This window comes from Aulonocara stuartgranti (genome assembly GCF_965226115.1).
Source record: "Aulonocara stuartgranti genome assembly, chromosome: 22".
NCBI classification, from domain to species: domain Eukaryota; kingdom Metazoa; phylum Chordata; class Actinopteri; order Cichliformes; family Cichlidae; genus Aulonocara; species Aulonocara stuartgranti.
In genome coordinates this window covers 35,532,973-35,557,336 of record NC_138957.1, presented here as the reverse complement: position 1 = coordinate 35,557,336, position 24,364 = coordinate 35,532,973, and the positions used below count along the sequence as shown (strand labels likewise).

Below are 24,364 nucleotides of genomic sequence, written 5' to 3'. Positions count from 1 at the left end.
GGCTTCAACTTTGCATCTTTGAGGCCCGTCTGTGTTGTAGCTTCCTGAAACAGCAGAGCGAGCTCGTGGTTTGTAGCCTTGCAGACGGAGGGTTAGTGCACCAGGTCTCGTCCAGTTCGGATGGTGGTCCGTGCCTCTGGGACTTATGTCGTTGGGCTGCAGTGTACACCACAGGTTGGTTGCACCTGAATATGAGTCTTTGTTGGCTTGGAAAAACAAGGACTTCACCCAATGTGGGAAAACACACTAGCACTAACTGATGGATATGAAGTGCAAGGATTTACGATAACAGCAGGAGCCCATGATGCCAACAGCACAACATGAAATACAGATGTGAATCTACCCTGGTTTATGACAACTCAAAACCTTTGTGACAAGCCAACAATCTGCAAACCATCAGATTACACTCACAGCACGCCTCCTGCATTAACAGGGTTCCCTACAAGAAGATGTAATGTGTTAACAAGCCTGGAGACGAGCTCAGAGAAAATCTTTCAGAGTTTCTCGCTGTTCCTCGATGGCATTTAGCTCATTAGCTGGAAAAGTAATGGGCACGGGGGGACGGGTGGGGGTCTGAGCTGCAGACAGTTGCTTATTAGAAGACGTTCGGGGCCAAACCGGCCGTCTAATTAATATGGAAGATGGTGCAGAAGAAAGAGGTGCTGCTTCGGTGCCCGACTACACCATCACACTGAAAAAACACATTAGCCAGTCATCTGAAACCTGACATACTTTTACTAACTTACTTTTACTGCAACTTTTTCCATTTGTTGTAAGAAACTCAGAACACTTTCATATTTAAGGCTTTTCTGGTAGAAACAGTGGGAAGAGCAACAATAACAGGATTGCTTGCTTCTACTTTTACAACTGAAAAGAAAGCACCGCACTTACAAAGAAGTTCAATAGCAGTTTAAGCATCAAGTAAGTCTATGAAGAAAGGAGCTTCTACGAAGCTGAACTGTGGTGATCCTTCTAATTCTGAAAGGAGATTAACTGTTTGGGTCAAACTCTCCCAAGAGGCGCTCAAAGCGCTCTGCTGCGAGGCTGACATTCACTCATCTAATGGGACAAAAAGACATTTAAATAGTGACCTTTAAAACTTTCTGGGTGCTTAAACAAAGAAAAAAATAGTTAAAGAATTAGAACTCACGTCCACTCCCCCTACACGAATCCGACCGGTACTTGTGTGTAAATACCAGACCAGTATAGAAATAATGGTACCGGTTTATACGTTATTGAACATGAAATGATATGAAAACCTAAGCAGCAGCTGAACAGACGACGGGGGAGTCAGGCATTGCTTTCACAGCAAACCAGGTTTTGAAATAAATTCATAAACATTAATATTAATATACTACCCATAACAAGCAGCTCTGTATAAACTGCATGTATCACTCACAACTAACACGAGGGGGGGTGATTAAATGTAATTTACTATTAATGCTGAGCTGTTGGTGACGAGATGGCGAGACAGGAAGACAGAGACACACCAGAGCGTTCGCTTCACCTTTACAGCCTATTTCAGTGAGAACTCACCACACAACCCTGTTCACCAGAGTTCATGGTGCTGTTCTCTTCTTCTTTTTCTATGTTTTTAATAAACATTTCGAGCTAGAATGAGCTAACCTACAATAATCTGCAGTTAGTGGACAGAAATGGACTCCAATCAGATCCTGTTATTCAACCTAAAGCAAGCGACCACTTATCAGTGTTCAGTCAGTATATTAGTGTACCCTGTATGAAATGTTGGCTCCTATGATTGTTTCTATTCTGTTAAAAAAAATCCTCATAAAAGAAAACTTCAGTAATTCTGAGGAATGACTTCCTGGTTAAATACACCCAAACATCAGTAATGCAGTAGCTCATCCAGCCCACAGTCCTGGCTGTGGCGCATCTTTACGTAATATAAAAGTGTCATATCGCACTGCCGTTGCTATAGTAACTCCACTTGTTTACGTTTCCTGGTGCACAACAACGAAACAAAGCCAACCATGTCTGAGAGCGAGAGCTGCGCATCTCCGTGTGACAGAAAAAGCAAACAGTGGGTGGAAATCAGTGACGTGTGGTGGGAAAAACAGCACGTGAGAATATTGTACTGATCTAAAAGATATTTAAGGTTAAGTTACCTATTGTTAGACTGTTATTTTAGACTGTTGCTTACATTTCCCACCCAGCTGCTGCTGTACGTGCATGTACTGGATATACTGCACTACAACGCTGCTGCTGGCACTGTGTTTCAATAGATTCACATTTGGAGTTCGGTAGTGTGTCATCAGTGACAACAGCTGATTTTTAAAAACAGGAACACATCATTCATTCACTAACACTTCAAAATGCTGCTGCCTGTAAACTGGTTTTGTATTTTTTTCCTATATCATCATAAATAATCTTCATCGAAATGTTCCTAAAACACTGATATAATTCTGAGGCTGAAATCACCCACCCCTCCTCACAGTCCATTACAGTTCACAGGTTATAAAACTGTAATGTGTGAAGTTTTCTTCTCATTGGTCGGCTGCAGAGGGTTAAAGTCCACTGTGTGCAAGTTTGACTAAAATCGAACCAACACTGGAGGAGAAATCATTCTCATCAGCTGTAGACAGACTGTGTCACGGCCTCATTGGTCCTAATTTATTAAGCCTGTCATTTCATTACTGAGTCACTGGGTTGCTGCATCCTGTGGTTATTTATAGTCACACTAGTTCCTCCTTTGTGATACATGCCCTCAAACATGGAGTGAAGCTGAGAGCAGACAGCTTAAGATAAATAATATCAACCAAGCTGATGGTAACACGTAAGGTTACTCTAAATTTAATAAAATCCTCCCTGAACTGAACCATCGTCCTTGCAGCTTCTACCCCGTATAAAGTTTCTCTGACTGAAGATGATGAGTGAAAGTGAACGAGTCAGAGTGAGAGAGGAGCCAAAGCATTGCTGAAAGAGAGAAGCTGTGCAGTGTGCGTTACCTCCATCCACCCATCCACCTTTAAATCAGGGGTGGGGGAACTCCAGGCCTCGAGGCCCGGTGCCCTGCAGGTCTTAGATGTGTCCTAATCCAACACAGCTGATTTAAATGGCTAAATTACCTCCTCAACATGAGGCCTGGTAGCGAACTAATCATTTGATTCATGTATGTTGACCCAGGGTGAGATCTAAAACCTGCAGGACCCCGGCTCTTGGACCTGGAGTTCCCCGCCCCTGCTTTAGATACTGGCAGTCAGACCAGATCACATCCAGACTGGTGCAGCCCAAAGAGCAAGAGGAGTTTAAAATTGCTCAGCAGAAACCCTCAAATTAACGCCCACACATTTGTTAACTTCTCATGCTGCTGTTCAGCGTTTCTGTAATAGGAAACCTGTTGAGATCAGTGAGAGATTTTTAGCTAATAAATATTGTCTGGCAATTTTTCGAAGCTCTCCACACCCGTGCAACGTGGGAAGAAGACACACGCCTGCATAAAACACCTGATACAGCAGTCTCTCTCTCCTAAATCGGAAAAAATCATGTTCAGTGGTGGGCAAATAAAAACTAACAGTCAGAAAAAGAAATCAGTTTCCTGAAAAAGGAAATCAGCGCATCATCCCACACAGCAGCCTCGGTGCACACGACTAACGAGCAACGTGCTGCACAACAAAGTGATGGGGAGCTGGTCTGAAGCCGTCGCCGTTTCCTTTAATGTCTTCTCAGTAGAGCAGGGCGATATGACCAAAAATATTTATCATGATATACATATAACTGACGATATAATTGACACTAGACAAAATACTTTACAACTCCTCAACTTTATTAGTGCAAAAACAAAACATCAATGTATTTTCCCTTAAACAGGCAGCTGTTTATGTGCATTAAAGTTATATAAAAATGTAACAGTGCAAATGCAAATTCCTCGCTGACAGTTTAACCAAAAGGCATTTCCAGTGGAAACTGGCCGACATATCCTCAGCATAACCATGTTTAATATCCACAAAACTTAAAAAGAGGTTATACACACACAATACAGTAGAGGTGGGAATCACCATACATCCCACGATACGATATTATCACAATACTTAACGCACGATACGATATTATTGCAATTTTTTTAAAATATTTTGTGATATTCAGATTCTGTACATAAAGGTAAACTTTATCAATATTTGTTTTATCTAATATCAAAGTCTCACACTCAGTCTTTCTCTCATTTCAGTCAGTTTTATTGTTGACAAACTGAACGGTTTGTATTACAGTCTAGTCCAACTTAACTGAATGCAACCATCTGGTACAATTACAGCTATTCTGAACTATGCAATTTATGAAAACTATGCAGCCCCTTCAGCAACTGAAGAATTTGAAAGTAAAATAAAACAAAATGTAATTTTACATTAAATAAAAAAGTTTTAAACTTAATTAAAATAAAACATGTCTTAAATTAAAATAAGTAAACTGTCATGTTTATTGCTGCCAAAAAAAAAGTTAAACACATTTGGACAGTGAAGGAATGTCAGGATTCTTGCTCAGAAAAAGGATCAACATGCTCTGAAGTCAGAGCACAAAAACCTTTTTTGTAACAAAATATCGATTTCTGCTGTCCCTGTATCGATACATTATTAGCAAACAAAATATCACGATGCTACACAGAATCGATTTTTTCCCCCACCCCTACAATACAGTAATATTATGTTGAAGCACAGTACGTATCACTCCGCGAGGCTCCTGCCTACGATAGCCGTAATGCTCCGACAATCCATCAAGCGGTGCGGCTTCGTAGCTTAGCAAAGTCGTACTGAAACATTTGACAGATTTTCGAGCGCTGTGTACATAAAATCGTTTTAAGGTCAGTAAACACAACCAGAATTCATACATAAGGCACACGGGATTATAAGATATATAAGATTTTAAATGTGCTGTATTTTCCAAAAAATACGGTGATAACGACGGCCCGCTAGCATGCTCTACCAAATATAGTGCTTTGTTGTGTATCTGACGGACGAAAGCTAAACCAGTTCCACAGCAATGAAGTTGCAGCATTTTTACAAACCAGTTCTGGTTCATCCGTTTCATTCAACGATCCGCTTTCACTCTTCTCATTCTCCGTCACCGCCATGTGCGTATGTAAACAAAGGCACTGCACATGCGCGTTTTACCCATATTTGATCGCGATATTTCATCATCATCAACTTTTATTCGCCACATGCAGTAAACTGCAGTGAAATGAACCCGCCCCCGACCTTACACACACAACACAGACATCACATGGGGATACAAGTCAGAGAACGGTTGCATTACAGAAAACCACTGAAATGGACACTACAATGGGAAAGTACAAGAGGAAAAAAAGAGACCTCTACTCATGCTGGGCGAGAACAGGAAACAAAAAAACTCCTCTGCACAGAAAGCACATAAATGTCCACAGCACAACATTATGGAGCACGTGACCAGCAACAGGGTTGGGTAGGGAAAAGGAGTAATCCCAGGCAACACAGCAGCCATCCTGCCACTGCGCCGACTCTCCAGCGCGGGCTCAGACCCGCCTCGTGTTCCCAGGAGGCAACAAGCATCGAAGGCGTTGGAAGGGGAGGGGGGATGTGTGAGTGCTTATCAGTGTAAGTGTATGTGTGCGTGTCCATAGTTCAGCTGAGACAGTGTCCTTCGCCCTATCAGCCTAAGTAAACAGTCTTCCAGCCAACCCAGGTGGCCTTGCATGGGATGGGAAGAATAGTCATCACACAGTCGTTATCAGGGAGTTTTTGTTCGGCTCCAGCATTTTCTTATTGTTTCCCAACATTATACTAGTATTACCATGAACGGTATGATATGACCCAGCCTTACTTCTCAGTGTGTCGGGATTTCACCATTTCAGCATCATCTGACTGTGAATAAGAATGAGGGAGAACAGGTACTGTTGACTGCAGGAAGGCTGTAAACGCACCACGAGGTATTTGAGGCACTAACCACACACTGAGCACACCCTGGGTGCTGCAGGTCCGGCGTATTGGTCAGTGGATGCCATATTTGTATCTCCCGTGGCTTCTACAGAGTGCTTCCAGACACTCGAGGGGATTACTCACATTTCCTGACTGGGCAGCTGATTTGACTATTTTGGTGCTCCGATGAGTCACCGTGGTTTTGGTTTCATTCACATGGAGACGCTTTATTTGCTTTCAAGCAAACAGTAAATACCCTGCGAGTCAAACACAGAACAACACACATGTGCACGCACGCCCAGCTGTCCACACCCAACAAATGTACAACCTGACACTGGAAGACACGTCAACACACACACACACACACACACACACACACACACACACACACACACACTGTAAGCTTATGAGTAAGGCGTTCACTTGCCAGTAACTACTCAGTAAAAGGCTTTGTATTTATTACACGGCGTGCTGCGGGGAAAAGCCTGTTCTAACGTTTGAGTCTAAGGTTTATTTTTTAGCACCTGACGGCTCTTTTTGGCTTCTCATCCGTAAATACTCTGCATACTCTTTCACGTGATTCAGTTTATTTTGAAAAGTTTCAACAGGATCTTGAGCTTTATTGTGAAAGGTTTATGTGGAACATAAACAAGCGGACAACGCATAAAAACAGGCGCTTGTCCGTCTGTAGTGTGGTTATATTAAATATAAGAGAAAGAGAGAACTTTAAGAAATGAATATAGCCACTACAGTGACCATCAAAACGATACAAAAATATTGCCGTAAACAGTTTATTTTGCGACACCACGAAACAAACGATAGCGTAAAATGAAACGATAGACATTTTTATATCGTCATCCGATATATATCGTTATATGAACAGCCCTACCCAGCATCACCTGACAAATCCTGAACGTGTCCTCACTCCTCACTCATGAGCGGGGAAGCACAGTGGGCGAAGCGTGGAGACACTGATGACACGCAGAACGCTATCACATGCACTTCTGGGCTACCACACAAACAAAAACTATGAACGAGACAGCGTTTAACCCTCACCCCACCTGCACGCTCATCTCCAGGTGAATGCAACTGCCTTTAACCCTGGAGGACACGCCCACAAAACTAAAAACCAGTGAAGTGCAGACACATAAACCAAGCACCTCAATACAAACCAAATGTACACAAAAATCCCAAATGCTGAGGGAACAGCATTTGGGATCAGTCGGAAACTTTCCGACTGAGTGAAGCGACAGAAAGCATCTGCATGGCTGCACTAAAGCAAAGGCACTTTGCTGCTTCCTTCTTACACAGAACCGTACGACACGTCATCCCACCATTCATGTAAACAAACCATCACAATGACTGCTGCACAAGTTAGCAGGCGTTTTGCATTAAATGGCACAACCTGCCCATATGTCTCAAACCTTCAATCACAGGTCTCATTAAACCCACAGGAGAACTCTGAACACCGCTGTGATCTTCTGAGGCAGTTGGCTTGGAATTTGAGCTTAAGTTAAAAGTGTGAGCTATATACAAAGGATCAAAGTGAGTTTTAGGTGAGCATAATTCACTTTATTATTTCGGTCCTCAGTTTGCTGAGGAATAATTTGACTTCAGGTACATTAAGTCTTAATACAGTCGGGAGCTGCAGGGGATCAACTCTCCAGCAGGAAGAGAAAATACAGGCAGACAGGATGTGACAGACATTATATTCATGTTATAGTTTCCTTTAAACTTATTACTCCAAGTGTGGTAATGAGATCAGTAACATCCTCCATCGAATGTAAGTCTGATTCTCTGCGCTTCACGTTTCTGAGTCCTTGTAAAGATGCGAGTCATTTTCTGCACACAGCATTGGTGGGAAAACATCCAAAACACACGACAGCTGAAGAGCGACATCATAAAAAATGTTCATCTTTTTTTCTTTTAAAGATTCTGCCAGTTTCCCTGGATTATTATCAATATTGGTATTATTTAAGCATTTATGTGGGCCTTTAAATTGCTTTACAGTGGTTCGTTTTTTTAATCTGGAGAATATAAAATAGAAAACACTTTCATATCATCGGAAAACAGAAATAAAACCACACAAAAAACCTCCTCTGTTATTGGGCTTTGTTAAAATTTAAATATCAGGTCTACAAAGTCTTTAAAAGATTTTATTCCTTATAATTTAGACTTGGATATAATCCCACTTTCTGTGCTGGATCAACACAGTCAACATCTGGCTCGAGCACCCAAACCAGCTCGTCTTCAAGCTTAAGGTGGCTACAAAGCCTGGACAGACCAGCCAGTGAGGAGATTTCCAGCAACCTGCAGTCTGGCAGGCGACAAAGAAAATATGCTGTGTGACTGAGCCAATGCACCAGACAACACACTGAAAGACAGAACATGTCTTTGTACCAAAACAAACAGGGAAGACAACCAGCAGCTCGCATTGTTTATATGTAAAGCCATTTGTGCTGAAGAAGCAGAAAGCCTGGCTGAGATCCTGAGTATGAGCGAGGCTGACTGCAGAGCTCACAGAGGGGGCTGGTAATGAGGCTGTTTACAGTATTTCAGTCAGAAATGACTGAGTGGCTGGAGCTGAAGACCTGAAATGACAGTTTTTATCTGCCTCAAACAGTTGACCCAGACTGGGACAGAGCTGGCAGGTCTCGTCACACCCTGATGATGTCAGTCACAGATTCAAACTGCCACAATGACATGCAACGTGTACATGTAACGGTCTCAAGTCTTAACCACCTTTAAACCATCAAATCCCAGCAGGGTTCAGTAGCTATGGATGCTGGCACACTGCTGCACTTCCCACAGCGACCAACTGGTGTCACTACTACTGTTTTCTTTCTAATGACGCCTTTAAACGTCAATTAGGCGTCTAATTAGCAACACCTGGTGTATTCAACTGTATTGAAACAGTGAGTCCGCGTGTGCCTTTAAGGGTAAGCTGTCAAAGACTCCACCCAATGACCAGGAGCGTTCAAACATAGAAGAGCCCGCCCATCGTGAAATCAATCGGCCCCTGACCGAACACCCAACAGTGTTCTACACCTGGGTTTGACCCTGGGGAGGTACAGAAGTATATCATTGCTGGTCTACACTGCAGGAGGGAAATGTGGGCTCGCCTGCACCGACAACCTGTGACCTCTCATTCAATGTGCCACGTTTAACCCACGCTGCTCGTTGCTTTACCTTGTGCGAGTGCTTTGGACTCGAAGATCTGCAGCTCCTGTAGTAAACACGTCCTCTCCTTGGGGTGAAGGCGGTAAATAAACTCTTTGGCTCTGGTGGGGGAGTTGAGAGGCTCCAGGGGCTCGTTTCTCCCGTGTGTTCCCATCCAGCAGCTCGGAGCGTGTCGCGCAGTCCCCGCCGCCTTCGGTAACTTACGGAGAGCCGGGCGGAAAGCTCTCTGCAGGCAAATCCTTAACATGGTGCCAAAAAGAGCGACTCCTCCAGTCTTTAAGACACAAAGTACTTCTCTGAAGGGTCCTTCTTCGCTTCGCTTTCACGTCTCTCGGGGAGAAGTTGGCCGTCCGTCGGTCCTTGTCGCTCGCTCGTGTTTAATGGTGATAAAATGTGCTTTTAAGAGCAGTTTCTGTAAAACTTTGGTCAGATTTCAAACGGCCGTACATGTCCTCTTTCCCCGCTGTCTGCCGAGACAGCAGTCTCATGATCTTTTATGACTCGGTGGTCAGGAGTTTGGCACATGAAGTTCAAGCTAAAAGGCGAACAAGACAGCCGCAGTCACACTTCCGCTGGTGGCTTTCAAAATAAAATAATGGCATCCGGTCAAAACTTTTTTTTTTGTCGTAATATTAAAACGTGTGCAGCAGCCAGGAGTGTTTCTAAGTTGGTTATCAGCGAAAATATCGAGGAAGCGGACAGGTGAAGGTAGTCTTTACGGACGAACAATGTCAACTATTCAGGCAGGAGTCTCTGCGGACTGAGATGTTTGCAAACGACCTGGAGAGGATGTTTACAGGATGACAGTAAGACGTGTATGATGCAGGGTTTGGAGGTGGTGGCCACAAGAGGAGGGCCACCTATGATGTCCTAAAGCAGCTGAAAGTAGAAGAATTATTGAACCATGAATAACTTTCATGTTGCTGCTGGAGGTGATCTTACTTAGTTATATGACGACGCGTAGCTTTATCAGAAATAATACGGCGTCATATAACAGATTTCTTAGTATATTGCATATAAAACAATAATAAAACGAAACCAGTTCCTCACCTTCTCACCTCAAAGTCATCTATAAATACTTCGGTTCATCAGCCTGTCAGTTCAGATGGGGCTCGTGTTTGCGTGTGCACATCGGTAGCGTGGCCGAGCGGTCTAAGGCGCTGGATTAAGGCTCCAGTCTCTTCGGGGGCGTGGGTTCGAATCCCACCGCTGCCAAGAATAATTTTTGGGGTGGCTGCTCAGTGAGTGGAAACAAAAACGTTATCCACTGGTGGGAACGTTCGTGGTTCATGTTGTGACCCCACCAACCTGCGTGGTCTCACACTCGTGATTTGTGCAAGAAAAACGTTTTCAGGACATAGTATAACAGCACCACCTTGTGGTCCAATGACTCAACTGCATGTGGGCACACTTGTCTGCACCTAAACTTCTACAGTCCTTCATTTAATGAAGTTATGCTCTATTAGGCAACGTAGGCAAGACTCCGGGTTCTGTCTGGTGTCTAAATCCAATCGAGAATCTGCAGCAAGATCTGAAATCATTATTCGATTTTTCTAAAGCCCTCATCAAACTAAATATAAAAATGGGACAGCAGAATGCTGGAGAAGATGTGGATCAGAAGAGGCACATCATTCCCATATCTTTTGGGACTGCCCTAACTTAAATAATCACTGGCTGGGAATTCATAAAACTCTGTGTGAGGTCTTTAAGATAAAATTTGATATTAATTTTGTAAATTTGTACTTGGGCCTGGTTGCTGGCTCGGTCCGGGGAGGGGACACAAAGCTCTTACAAGAGCTATTAGCAGCCAGCAAAAAATTAATAACCAGGAAGTGTCAAATCCAACTCCACCAACACTTGATTGGTTTAAGGTGGTTTTTGAAATATTTAAAATGGAAAAGTTGACATTCTTTTTAAAAATTCGAGATCACTTTTCGTTACCTGAATGTAAAACAAAAGGACTAAGAAAAAGTCTTTTTTTTTTCCCGACTAAATAATATCAATGCACTTTATTGTAACAAGTCCTTCTTTCAATAAAATAATAATAATAATAAAAAAATTAGATTATGCTCTACTGTGTTTATGAAGAAGTCACTTAAAGGCGTCATGAGTCCAGATGCAATATCAAAGATGATTTTATTTACATAAATCTCTTTTTTAAAACGAAAGGCAAAATGAACAGCTTCCACCTTTTAAAAAGCTTTCAGAACAATCAAACTAATAATCAAAGTCCTTCATTACTGAAACAAAAAGCACAGCTTTCCAATCAAATTAGACCCAACACTTCCTCATATGTCATATCCTCTTATCGAGCAAGAATTAAATGGATTCCTTGCAGCTTTTTTTTTTTTTTTTAAACAGCACAGAGCACAAGTTTGTAGTCAAAGCCTTCAAAACGTTTGGGCTGTGGAAGTCTACACATCATAATACTCGTGGAGTTGTGCTTGAAAGCCAGTTTTAATACAGTTTCACATTAAAGATCTCTGTAGTCGCTGAGGGAGCCGAGTCAGCCGGGGCTTCGTTTTGGACCAGTAGTTTAAATTTTTAGATCAGCAGGTATAAACCTCAGGAAAATAAAAACATTTTCTTATTTTAAACAAATTTTTAACAACATGATCGCACACTGCCTTCAGAGGTTGCACGTCTGGATCTTTTCCAGTTTCTTTCTTCCAGCCTTGCAGCCTGTGGCTGCTAACACAGTTTTAGCCTTTAAAAAAGTGCCGTCCTCGCAGCTCGGACACAACAAGGAATCTGTACCAGTGATTAGAAAGAAAATGTGCATTTAGTGAATGATAAAACCACCAGTGTGGGAACAGAAATTCCATCCAACTCTTTTAAATTTTTCCCTTAAGAAATGCAAAACAACTGGCACCACCTATATTTTTATGACCGTTACTGAACATAGCAATCATTTCACCAAATACATTTTTGGACTCTAGCTCTTCAGATGTGCTTTCCACCACACCTTCACACTCTTATTAACCGCTCCCAGGTCTGAAACAAGCTTTTAACCAACGTCAATACTGATTTCTTAAAAGAATGATGTAGAAAGTAGCGTCAAGGGGAAACGTGTGCACGTGTTTGTTTCATTAAATGTACAATAACGTACACAAATCTAAGCAAGGTCACACAAGAGACCAGTAGTAAGTAATGACAGAGGTATATCAGTGATTACAGTAGGATGTCACCTTTACAAAAAAAGAAAAAAAAAAGAGACACCTCTCAGTTTTCTCTGGTCGGTGCAGAGCTGATGGGGAACTGCTTCGCTCTCCTGCTTCATTCACAAATCCTCGGTTTGCATTTAAGGACAAAAACAAAAGCTGAGCGAGTTCACCACAAACCTGAGCTGTGATCAGTCTGCAAGTCGGAGATTTTAACACACAGGAAACTAATCAAACATTTAACGTCACCGAGGTGAAAGATGCTAACTTTGATGGGGATCCATCGTCTATTCAAATAAAAACAGCTGAATCAGTCGTGACCGTTTGTGCTCACAGCTTTTCTAAAAACTCAAATCCAGCAGAATGACTAGAGCTCAAAATCTGTTGAAATCGCTCCTCAGTTGTCGTTAATGAACACTCCAGCATCTTTCCCTGCAGCACACCACGAGGGAACATGAACCAAATTATTAAGACACCATCTTATCACATTACAAGTCGGCAGGCACACACACACACGACCACGCTCACCTTTACACACACACACACACACACACACACACACCAGGGCTGCATATTAACCATAACTTAAATTTCACCAGGCTCCCCACTTAAGCCCCCCCGTGCACCTCTGATCCACTCAGCATGGTTTGTACTTTCAGACCTTTTACAGTTTCTCTATTTTAACCACGAACCTTTAACTAGTGCAGAGAGAAAACTCCATTTTCAAACGGACAACTTTCACACTAAGAATCATCAGTGTGGATGAGGTCTCTGAAGCAGCACATCAGCTCCAGTAGCCTCACTGTTTTGGACTACTGATCGGTGCTGGTGGTGGATTTGTCCACCAAGGTCAAACCGCCTGTCTATGCAAAGCTCTCCTGTAATGCCGTGAGAGTCCGTGGCACAAACCACCTTCACTAAAACGTCATCATCCACCGCCCACCCTACTAGCCAGATTTGCCTCCCTGTAACTTTTTCCATGACATCAGTCCAACCGTTATCTGAAGGAGGGTTGTGGTAGGAGCCGGCTAAGCAGACATCCTCCTCACCAGAAACACTTTACAATTCTGTTTATAGGTCTGCTGTAATGGGTCCTCGTACCTGGGCGTGTCTGAAAAACCTCTGAAGGGAGGAGTCCAGGAGGCATTCTGACCAGACGCCTGAACCACCTCAGCTGCCTCAGCCTGAGATGAACGAGCAGCGGCTTTACTCTGAGCTTCTTATCTTAAGTGAAGCGCATGCATCTGTATTTAATCTAATTTGTAACTGCAAAAGGTTTTGAGACCCTGTGCCATAACCTGACATGCACCTCCCTAGAAATGCATCAACGCAGCTCACAATGACAGGGACTGGCTGCTCAGCACTGCCATTTCCTCCTATCTGTGACTGCTTCTGCTGCCAACAGAATACATGAATCACACATAAGGCTAAGCCCAGCCAGCCTACCCACTACAAATGTAAGAGAGGCACGTGTATTCTTGACCTTCCTGTTTTGGTCATGGCCACAGGGTGAGGGTTGTAGCATCATGGACTGGTAAATCTAAAAGCCTCCAGCTCAGCTCTCCCCTCCCTTCCTTAAAATGAAATTTAAGTCATGGTTTTGACAAACTGGAGGAAATGCAACAGGCAACCCAGAGTGGTCAGAACAGGAGAGACCAGATCGCAATGAAAAACAAAAAACAGACAATCTGAAAGCTTTCTAGAGGTGCACAAAACAAGGATCCCGAAGGAGGAGCTCAGCTAAATTTCAAACCAGATAAGTTTTTATGCTCATAAGTGACAAAGTCTAAAGAAAGAAAATAACGTGCAGCTTTGTTTCTTTTCTCCATTTGGAACAAAACACTTCTACCACCATCTCCAACAAGGCAGAATCTGCTGCTGCAGATAGTCTCAGGTTTATTTGTATTATAAACGTTCTGATTGGCATCAGGGAATAAACTGTGCAAAGTCAGCTGTGCCCACATAGCAAGATTTCTATCAGGATCTCGATACTCCGGAGATACTGTCGAATAAACAGAGTAGTTGGGAGTTTTTTGGTCTGTCATACAGCTTCAACATGCACACACGCACACACGCACACACACACACACACACACACACACGAGAGCAGCAGTTACTCTTTCCACGAGCCCTTGTAGAGTAAAACTCAAAAACGTAAAGAAACTAACAAGAAAGACATCCCTGACATTTTTCAAGAGCAAATTAAGATGCTTAAGATGTCTTTTATCATTTCTTAACTTAAATATAATAAAGATAGATGTTTATTTATCTATAGCTCTTCTGTCGTCAGTCCTCTGTGGAGTCTGTGTCATCATTGATATAGTCTTCTTCTATCAGCGCGCTGCCGTTCTGAGTCCCCCACTCGTCTTCGTCATACTCTATGCTGTCATTGTCCTCCAGCAGATCGTGGTCCAGCGCCGCCGCTCCTCCTGCGGCCTGCGCGCCAACTGCCACTCCATTGGCCTGCATCTCTGCAGCCGGCTGTCCTCGCTGGTTATCCCCCGGTGCCGGCGGGCCCGCAGCGGCGGCATCCTGCTGCGGAGCGTAGCCCCCGTTGTTATTGGAAAAGGCGGCTCTGTCTCTACTCTCCTCCTCAACGTAAACTTTCTGGTGGCACATGGGGCACGTGTCCTGGATGTAGAGCCACTTCCTCAGGCACAGTGCATGGAAGTAGTGGTGGCAGGGCGTGAGGCGGGCTGAGGTGGCGAACTCCTGATAACAGATGGCGCACACGTCCTCGATGTTCCTCAGCTGGTCACCGCGCACCTCCGGCAGGGAGTTGATCTTCTTGACGGCAGTGCGGCGGTTGATGAACGTTTTCCAGCCGTTCTTGGCCTGCAGGTAGATGTTAAAGTAAGCGTGCAGGCACATCATGCAGGCGCGGATCTTGCTGCCCGTCTCGAACATCATGGTGTAGGCGCCATTTCCGAACATGATGACGCCGAACAGGAACTCGATGATGTTGCCCGTGGAGCGCACGTAGTAGACGTAGTCATCCAGCTTCTCCCACAGGACATTGGAGAATCCGTCAGCCATGAAGAGGCCGTAGACGGTCAAAGACACAACCACCTGGAGAGCAGGAAGCAGAAACGTGAGCTGAATTTAATCTGCAGAGAGCAAAGCAGACTAGTGAACGGTTTCAGCTCCTGACAGGGAGTGAGCACGCCAACGGGAAGTTTGATAAAATCTCCTTTAAATTCTGCTCTGTGTGTGTGTGTGTGTTCATGCTTCACTGCATGCTCCAAGTTAATTTGAGAAAGAACAAAAATATCCTGCATGCTGTTGATCGCCTGAACTCACAATTCATGTTTTAGTTGAAGTTTGTACATCGTTACTTAAATTGTTGTTCCTTAAAGTTTACTCCCTGAATAATGAACATTCACAAACGTAAAAATGCAACAGCCACACATCCTCTGTGACACGGAGCTGAAGCTGACCTCTGGTGACAGCTGGAATGTTTTTGGACCCTAAGCTTGAAGTAAACAGTCTAAAAATGTGTCGCCGCTCTCCTTCAGAACAGTTTCGATTCGACACCCACAAACTCGCCATTCCTCAGCGGGTCCCCAGGCTAATTTTAGTCAAGTGAGCATGCCCAGAATATCGAATGTAGGAGCCTGGTTCCATGTTCTTATAGTTACATTTGTCTCTAAGCAGTAGAAACATTTTATATGCAAACTCACAACACTTAAGAATTTACAAACAGTATCTGTGGTTCCTTGTCCACCTCTCTGAATCAGTTTTACTGTTGTTGCTGACAAAGCCTGGCCCTCACCTCGGCTCTCCCCTCGCCTGTCGAGGAGTGAGTTTGGGTTTTTAGAGACGTGCTGCAAAGGAAAAGTGGTGCGTTGGATTTAGCACAAAACACAAAGCGAGAGCATAACTGTGAAAAGGAATCCAGACAAGTAATCATTTAATCCTGATTATTTCTTGTTTTCATAAATGCTGGAAGCCATAAGTGTAATTGAACATAAATACTAATTAACTGTAGGCACAGACTATAAACTCAATAAGCAGAATACTATCAGTCTCCACTCAATCCCACGCTGACAAACAGACAACAGAATCCTTACTGACTCCTTTGTAGGGCTAAATCATGCTCTTATATGCACATCAATCAGGTCATTATTGTTACACATTTGATTATTTAAGTCACAAGTTTGATTACTCTTGATCTCTTGACTAACATAACACACAAAAATCTCAGACTGAAAACGGTGGGAGACGTTGGACGTCATCCATTCCAGTCAAAGATAAATTGTTTGCGCTCACCTTGAGGCAGAGCTCAACACAGAAGGCGGTGACGGCAAAGAGCCAGGTGTTGAGGACGTAGTGATGCCAGAGGGCGTAGCTGAGCACCACGGGGAGTACAAAGAGCGCCAGGGACACCAGCAGGACGGGGAAATGCCGCCGAAAAGAGGAGACATGGGAAGCGCTGAGAGACATGAGGACGGGGTCAGTCATGCCATGAATGAAGTGCAGGATGGCGGTCAGCAGAAGGCACATGTTCCGGCTTAGGCGGACCTGTGGATCAAAACCAAGACTAAGTTACGTGTACGAAGTTATTACGTTATAAACACAGGAATACAGGATTACAAAAAGAACAGTGAACTCTGCTACTGTGTGCAAATGTCATTTATAGTATAAATGATTAAACATGTTTTGGTAGTTTAGAGGGCAACATAACAATTCACACAGAGGTTAAAACAGGGGTGGGAAACTCCAGGCCTCAGGGGCCGGTATCCTGCAGGTTTTAGATGCGTCCTTGATCCGACACAGCTGATTCAAATGGTTAAATGACCTCAACATTAGGGCTGGGCCATATTATACCGTTCACGGTAATACCGGTATAATGTTAGGAAACGATAGGAAAATGAAATATCACATGATTGTTGAGTGAAACAGATGAACCAGAATTGGTTTGTAAAAATGGTGCAACTTCAGTGATGTGGAACTGGTTTGGTGTTTGTCCGTCAGATACACAACAAAGAACATTTTTTTGCAGAACATGCAAGCGGCCGTCGTTATTTGTCGGACTAAGATGCTCTTAAATCTGGGAGTAATCTGGGTCCTAAACTCAGTACACTTCAGGTCAAACGAACACTGCAGCATCACTGAGAGTTAACTGTCTAAATTCTTTCATCTTTAATAAAACGATCAGCATTGCTGCTTTACCAGGTGTAACAATTCAGTTTAACTTCCAGGCATCCATGAAAACAAAATTTATTACATTTAACGGAGTTAGAAGTTAGCAGGAAGCTAGCGGAAGTTAGCTCGCTAGTTTCGCTAGTTACCTAAGCATGATATAGCATGTTCTGACTGAGAGATTTCTGAAAAAATTCAAACGTACAGCTCTGCTATCACTTCCAACATAAATGAAGACAGGAAACTAAACAGCAGTGACGTTTGTAGGGTTACTGAAGTTGGGCTAGCTGGTATATAATGATGTGCTACGTGATCGCTAGCGACACAGCTATGTTAGCATAACATAAACAGTGAAGCTGGAGGATGAACACTAACACTTTTCCACTTATAAAAGTTAACGTGAAGGTTCCTCATGGTTAGAGACAAATGCAATCGCATAGCAGGATGCTGTAAACGGACCAAACGTCAGTCAGGAGAACAACTGAGATAATCCATCCACAATACGAAGTTAGTCATTAATATACTGCAACAACATGGGAATAGAGCAGCTGCCAGAGAATTCAACATCAATGAATCAATGGTACAGAAGTGGAGGAAGCAAGAAGAATGAGTTTAATAAAGTTTGATTTATCTAACTGCTTTGTTTAGCTCAATGTGCCTTATGGTCCAAAAAATACGTACTGCACACTACAGTTTAATGTTGCAAAGCACCTCTTTTTAACTTCAGTGGATATTATATATGGTTATGCTCAGGATATGTCAGCCCATTTCTACTGGAAATGCCTTTTGGTTAAACTTTCAGCAAGGAATTTGCATTTGCACTGTTACATTTTTATAAAGCTTTAATGTACATAAAAACCAGCTTCTTGTTTAAGTGAAAATTAATGGAAGGTTGTCTTTTTGCGCTAGTAATGTTGTGGAGTTGTATTTTGTCTCGCATCAATTATATCGTCAGTTATATCGTTATCGCAAATTTTCAAATGTATATCGTGATAAATATTTTTGGCCATATCGCCCTGCTCTACTCAACATGTCCTGAAGTTCTCCAGAGGCTTGGTAACGAACAAATCATGTGATTCAGGTATGTTGACCCAGGGTGAGATCTAAAACCTGCAGGACACCGGTCCTCGAGGCCTGGTGTTGCCCACCCCCGGGCTAAAACACCAAAAAAAATGAGAGAAAAACAGTTTGCCGGCTGCTTTGACGGTGTAAATTGGAAGCACGAATCCGAGACGTACCAGACGTTCCTCAGGTTCCAGGCTGCTGAGGCCAGTCTGAAGAGCCAGGATGAAAAACAGGACAGGAGCCACAAAGCCCAACCGCTTGTCCTCCTCCTCAGTCGAACCTGAAGGTTCAAATTAAGAAAGTGCTCAACTCCAGGAGCATCCAAACAATTACGTGAAGGGCAAATCAGGAAGGCTTTTACACCTGCTACCACTCCAACTAACAATCTCAGTCATACCTATGAAAGCCAGGATGCTGAGACCCAGGTAATGTGCAACAGAGGAGATAACAGCACTCATCCCCAGCACAGTGAGCGTGGAGTCGCAGCCGGAGATGATCAGGTTACTCGTGAGATCCCAGAACACATCCCAGCTCAGCAGGTAACCCTGAAAACGGTGGAGTCACACAGGTACATGCGTCACCTTTACTCATAATCCCGTTTAGCTTCAGTTCAGACTCTGCAGTCTTTTTAGGTGAGACTTTATTATTAACAGCAACACAGAACATGAAGAAGCAGCTTCAGTAGAAATGAGGTTGTTAAAGAATTATGACCTTGTTATTAGGGGTGCAACGATACTCGTATCGATATTGAACCGTTCGATACAGTGCTTTCGGTTCGGTATGTATATGCATCGAACAATACAAAATTTTCAATTTATTTTATCAACTTTTCTTCTGACGATGCTGTCTGTGTCAGTGGATCTGCGCTCGACAGTGCAGCCTAGGTGGAATAGTCGAACGCAGATTCACTGAGCGCAGGGCAAGCTAGTAGGGCTGGGCGATATGGCCTAAAATTCATATCGCGATATAATTTGATGCATGTGCGGTAACGATATATATCACGATATATTCTTTTCTTCTGTATAACGTATTTTCCACACTATAAGGCGCACTTAAAATCCTTTAATTTTCTCAAAAATCGAGAGTGCGCCTTATGTATGAATTCTGGTTGTGCTTACTGACCTCGAACAGTAAGCACTGTTCTGTTAAAAAAATCTGTTAAAAAATGTTTTAGTACAACTTTGGTAAGCCGCACTGCTTGATGGATTGTCAGAGCATTACGGCTGCCGTAGTCAGGAGCTTTGCGGGGTAATCTGGGTCCAAAACTCCGTCTCTTCAGCTCCCAAAGTCAAACGAATACTGAGAGTTAAAAACTGTCTAAATTCTTTCATCTTTAATCATCAGCTTTGTTGCTTTACCAGGTGTAACAATTAAGTTTACCATCCAGGCATCCATGAAAACAAAATTTATTACATTTAACGGAGTTAGAAGTTAGCAGGAAGTTAGCTCGTTAGATTCCACCTAAACATGTTGTGCTACGTGATTGCTAGCGAAACAGCTATGTTAGCATAACATTAGCACAGTGAAGCTGGAGGATGAACGCCAACTTTTTTCCACTCATTAAAAGTTAACTTCAGGGATTCTGGTGGTCAGGGACAAATGCAATCGCATAGCAGGATGCTATACACGGGCCAAACATCAGTCAGGGGAACAACTGAGATTATTCATCCACAATACAAGGTTAGTTATTAATATACTGCAACAACATGGGAACAGAGCAGCTGTGATAGAATACAGCATCAATGAATCAATGGTACAGAAGTGGAGGAAGCGCAGTTTTTGGCTTTCCCCTTATTTGAAAAGTGCTTCAACCTTCTGCTATGACTGTCGCCCAGAATAATTTGCAGATGATAATCGTTTTAGCCGCTGCGATGCTTTCGACCAAAACAGGCGCAGCTTGATGACATCATCAACATGCGCTATCGCGATAGAGCGATATAGTGAAAATCTCTATTGTTGGCCAAATTTATATCGTTTCTATCGTAAATCGTTTCTATCGCCCACCCCTACAAGCAAGATAGAAGTTAAGCTCTCCTTGCAACATGGCAAATTGAACCTCCCCCCACCCTCATTCAGATCTGGCCTTTGGAACTATTTTGATTTTCATGTGAAGCATGACTTTGAAGGTAAGCGCGTCATGGACAAAAGTAAAACAGTATGGATGTGCCACGCAATGCTCAGTTACATGGGGGGGAACTAGTGTGTTAGCGCAGTTAGCTCGTGAACGTGTTGACGTCGTCCAGCCCCACGCACGGGGCAATCCGCAGTAGCTCGTTAACGGAGATTTGCGTGTTGTGGCGTTAACGTCATATCAGATTAACGCTGACAGCACTAGTGGGAACACAACGAATATGACTGCACATTTACTCCGACATCATCCTAGTGCAAAGACAAGTGGAAGCAGAAAAAAAAAAGAACAAGCACGCATGCTACAAACTTTACCCGAGTCATTTAGACAGCCGTTAGCACATGATTCTCCTTATGGGGACCTGATATGTTTAATATGCTGCTGAGAATATAGCCCAGAAGAAGCGTATAGTAGAGCTTTTATTTTGAAAGAGACATTTTTCTGTAATAAACTCTATTTTCCAAAGATGAGTGATTTCTCCATCAGATAGATTAATTTTTTTATTACTTTGTTGTTTCAGCAACATTAAATTTAAAAACTGTACTTTTGAGTTAAAATATATATTTATAATTTTAATAAATGACAAATTACAAAAGGCATGAACATTGTTTTTGTATCGAAAAAATATTGAACCGTGACACCAACGTATCGAACCGAACCGTGAATTTTGTGTATCGTTGCACCCCTACTTGTTATGTAGTGTGCATCATTTTTAACTGCTCTTCAGACATCAGACACTGTTTATAAATTATTAAAAGAATATTTCACATTGAAATTCGTGCATTAATATACCTGTAAAACACTGCAAAGAGCTAATGTGCCAGCTGGACTTTACTTGGCTACAGAACACAGGAAACCTGTAGAGGTCACCTACATACGTAGGTATGTAGGTGGCTTTCAGAGATATTTTTAAACACACAGGAACTAATTTTTAGATATAATTATTTATATATAACTAATTTTTAGATATAATTACAGAAATCCAACAGGGGCGCCTGGGGCTGCAAAAGGAAAACTTCTTTCCCCAAACAAATATATGACTTTTGTAAACATTATGATATGTCAAAGACTCTGAATAAGGTCATTAACCAAATATCAATTCACTGTGGCTAACATCTTGTTAGCTTACCTTGCTTATGAAGTGACCATCATATAGCAAACATGTCCTAGAAGTGAAGTTTTTTTCATCTAAAAGCATTTACCTGTGCATCAGAGCTCCCATCTGCAGCTCCACCTGTGGCATCTCCGCTCTCTCTCCCCACCGCCTGCACCACGTAAACCAGTATCAGTGCCTGGGCTGTTACCCGGGTCAGCCAGAACACTCGAAGCACATCAGGGAACCTGATCCTCTTCCACGTGTCTTCCAGCAGCAGCTGGAGTCCGTAGATCCTGTACATGTGCCGTACGAGCAGGTAGACGTACCGGCATGAATAGTAGAACCATTTGAGCCTCGTGGCGAGGCAAACGGCTGTGCTGAGAGCCAGCACCAGGCCCGAGAACATTGCCACCAGATGCCTGACATCTGCAGGAAGTTCAATCATCAGCCCCCACAGAGGAATCATGATGTCCAGGACCACCAGCGCAGCAAACACCGACTGGAGGTTAAGCAAGAACACATAGCCAATCCCAAAGACGAGCTGGACGGCGGCCATGCCCAGCCACAGCGTCGGCCCGTTTCTAGGCAGCAACCTGAAGCCCAACGCTGCTTTGTAGTAGGCGTTGTAGAAGTCCATGTGGGAGGTGGCGTAGTAGTTTATGAGGACTGCTGCCATGCCAAGGAGGACAGCAAAGAATAGAGTGTAGAACTTAAACAAGGCTTTCTGAGAAAGCAGCAGCACCACAGTGGAGATGAGGACACCTGGAACACACCGGAGAAGCAGTCAGAAAGACAGGAAAGGCAAATATTTCTCACTGCAAACTGAACAAATGTCAAATGTCAGCTAACTGTAGCTTCCAAGTTTGTCTGATTATAGTGAGTATTTAGATCAATCTTTGTGAGAAAACAACAGATGCTGCACATTAAAGAATTTTGGAGCAAAATAATCAGCATAGAGTTGAGTAATCCTGATAAGTCAAAGGATGAACAAGCAACATACATAATATAACATAAATAGAAAAACAAATAAGAACAAAAACAAACAAAGAAATGCCTTTCACAGTCCACGTAATGCTACGTGTGCATTTGATAACACTATGATAAACTGATCGTACATACTGTAGAGGACCTCAACCAACCTGAGCCTTACTGCTTTAATATAAAGTTGTTCAAACATCTGGCACTATGGAGTCTCTGTTCCTGTACTAAACATAAAGAAACACGGGTACAGAAGCAAACCCAACAGCTAATCTCACTTCCTGTCCATCCAAACCCAGAGCTCTTGGCTAACACTTTCAGATGGCCCGAGCTGCTCAAAGGTCTGCAAACTGGAAAACTGAGGTACATAACCTGTTTGTTGACTCAACACAGAGAAGCTTTACTCTGTCACAGTGATGAAAACGAGGAGCTGTTATGAATTACGGGGTGTAGAGGAAACTCAAAGTTAGTCAGGCTACAGACTTATTCTATCAATAAATAAAAAGTGAAACAGATTTTTGTTAGTAGCAGCTCTGGTTATTACACAGCACTAGTCCAGAATGTAATTCCCCTGTCCGAAAATATGACAAGTGCCAAGACATACAAATGATGTGCATAAAGTGGGACACCAGGTCAACACACGTCGATATAAAGTCACAGGTACAGAGTTCAGACCAGAGAGCAGCTCTCTGGGTACAGTTAGAGGAGAAGAAGCGAGCTTTGTCAGGAAGAAGGACCTGAATATGACCCATCTGGGTCCAAGGTGCCTCTGAGGCCATCCGTGACACCACAAATCACACTTGTGACAACACACCTTGACGTTAGCCAGCTAGCTAGCTTGCGAGCTGATGGCGCCAAAGCAGAGTAAATTAGGGTCGAGGTGAAGCAGTTAAGCAGCGTGTCAGATGGATCTGCCCTGTGTAAATGTTATTGCTGGTCGCTTAATCGGCTTTAGCCTGTCTGACAGGTGACACAGCTCCACACAGCCGACTAATGTCACGGCTAACGCGGCTAGCTCGTTGCTGTTGAGGGAAACTTAAGCGCTCCTTCATGTTAAAAATACTTACCCATGACTCTGACAAACACCTTCCCCATCGCCCCGGCCCAGCCCGAGCCAGGGTCGTAGTAAGAGTTAAAAATGGCGTCGATAATAAAAATACATGGAACTCGCAGAGCCACATCCAGCACCACCAAGGCCTGCTGGCCTATCCGGGCTTGGGTGGACGCCATACGGCTTTAGCGGAGGGCCTTTTACAGTCCTGTTGGGACCCAGCTATCCATGTAACGCTGAAATACGTGACGAGTCACCCGGCAGCCGTCCTTCGTCTTCAGTTTCGCTTTGCCCAACGTTTACTTGGCAGCTGGAAGCCTGCATCTGTCCGCCATGTTCGTCCACCTCAACCTCCTGTTGCTTCTCCGGGTTACAGCCGGCAGCCGGTAAACTTCACGCCCCCATCAGACCCGGCGCTGTCCGCTGTCACAAAACCAGTGAAGGCATCTCTAAATGTCAGTTTGTCAGTGCTGTGAAAGTGCCACTTGACTTCTTTTTTAAAAAAAAAAACCAAAGAAGTTGCTAGGCTGTTACGACGTATCGCGTCAGTGGGCGTGGCAGCTGACGTAACATTTCTACAAACTATAAAATTACACAGCGTCATTTTTTTCTGTGTCCTGTTTGCTACATGTTTTAATGTAGACGTTATTTTGCTTTCAG

At 43.3% G+C, this 24,364-nt stretch overlaps 2 protein-coding genes across 4 annotated transcripts in view; both read right to left on the bottom strand.

Annotated features, from left to right (window-relative positions):
• The window catches only part of tmem65 (transmembrane protein 65), a 41,785-nt gene extending 31,976 nt beyond the window's left edge, over nucleotides 1-9,809 (bottom strand). The window contains exon 1 of the mRNA XM_082522647.1: nucleotides 9,093-9,809. Coding sequence (XP_082378773.1) covers nucleotides 9,093-9,330 — 238 coding nt within the window. The 5' untranslated portion in view covers nucleotides 9,331-9,809. The remainder of the gene's footprint in view (nucleotides 1-9,092) is intronic.
• LOC309699511 (E3 ubiquitin-protein ligase RNF139-like) overlaps nucleotides 1-24,245 on the bottom strand; it is a 77,756-nt gene extending 53,511 nt beyond the window's left edge. Inside the window, exons 1-6 of one of the 3 annotated variants that reach the window (XR_014274366.1) lie at nucleotides 23,721-24,245; nucleotides 21,782-22,437; nucleotides 18,849-18,996; nucleotides 18,625-18,731; nucleotides 16,514-16,765; nucleotides 14,347-15,313 (exon numbers count right to left, since the gene is read on the bottom strand). Coding sequence is in view for 2 of the 3 variants with exons in the window: in XM_082522564.1 (XP_082378690.1) it covers nucleotides 14,531-15,313; nucleotides 16,514-16,765; nucleotides 18,625-18,731; nucleotides 18,849-18,996; nucleotides 21,782-22,437; nucleotides 23,721-23,883 (2,109 nt within the window). In the remaining variant the exon portion in view is untranslated. Of the gene's footprint in view, nucleotides 1-11,200; nucleotides 15,314-16,513; nucleotides 16,766-18,624; nucleotides 18,732-18,848; nucleotides 18,997-21,781; nucleotides 22,438-23,720 lie in introns of those variants that run through there. The other 2 variants (XM_082522564.1, XM_082522565.1) reach the window with 2 other exon arrangements.
• Nucleotides 24,246-24,364: the final 119 nt, after the last annotated feature.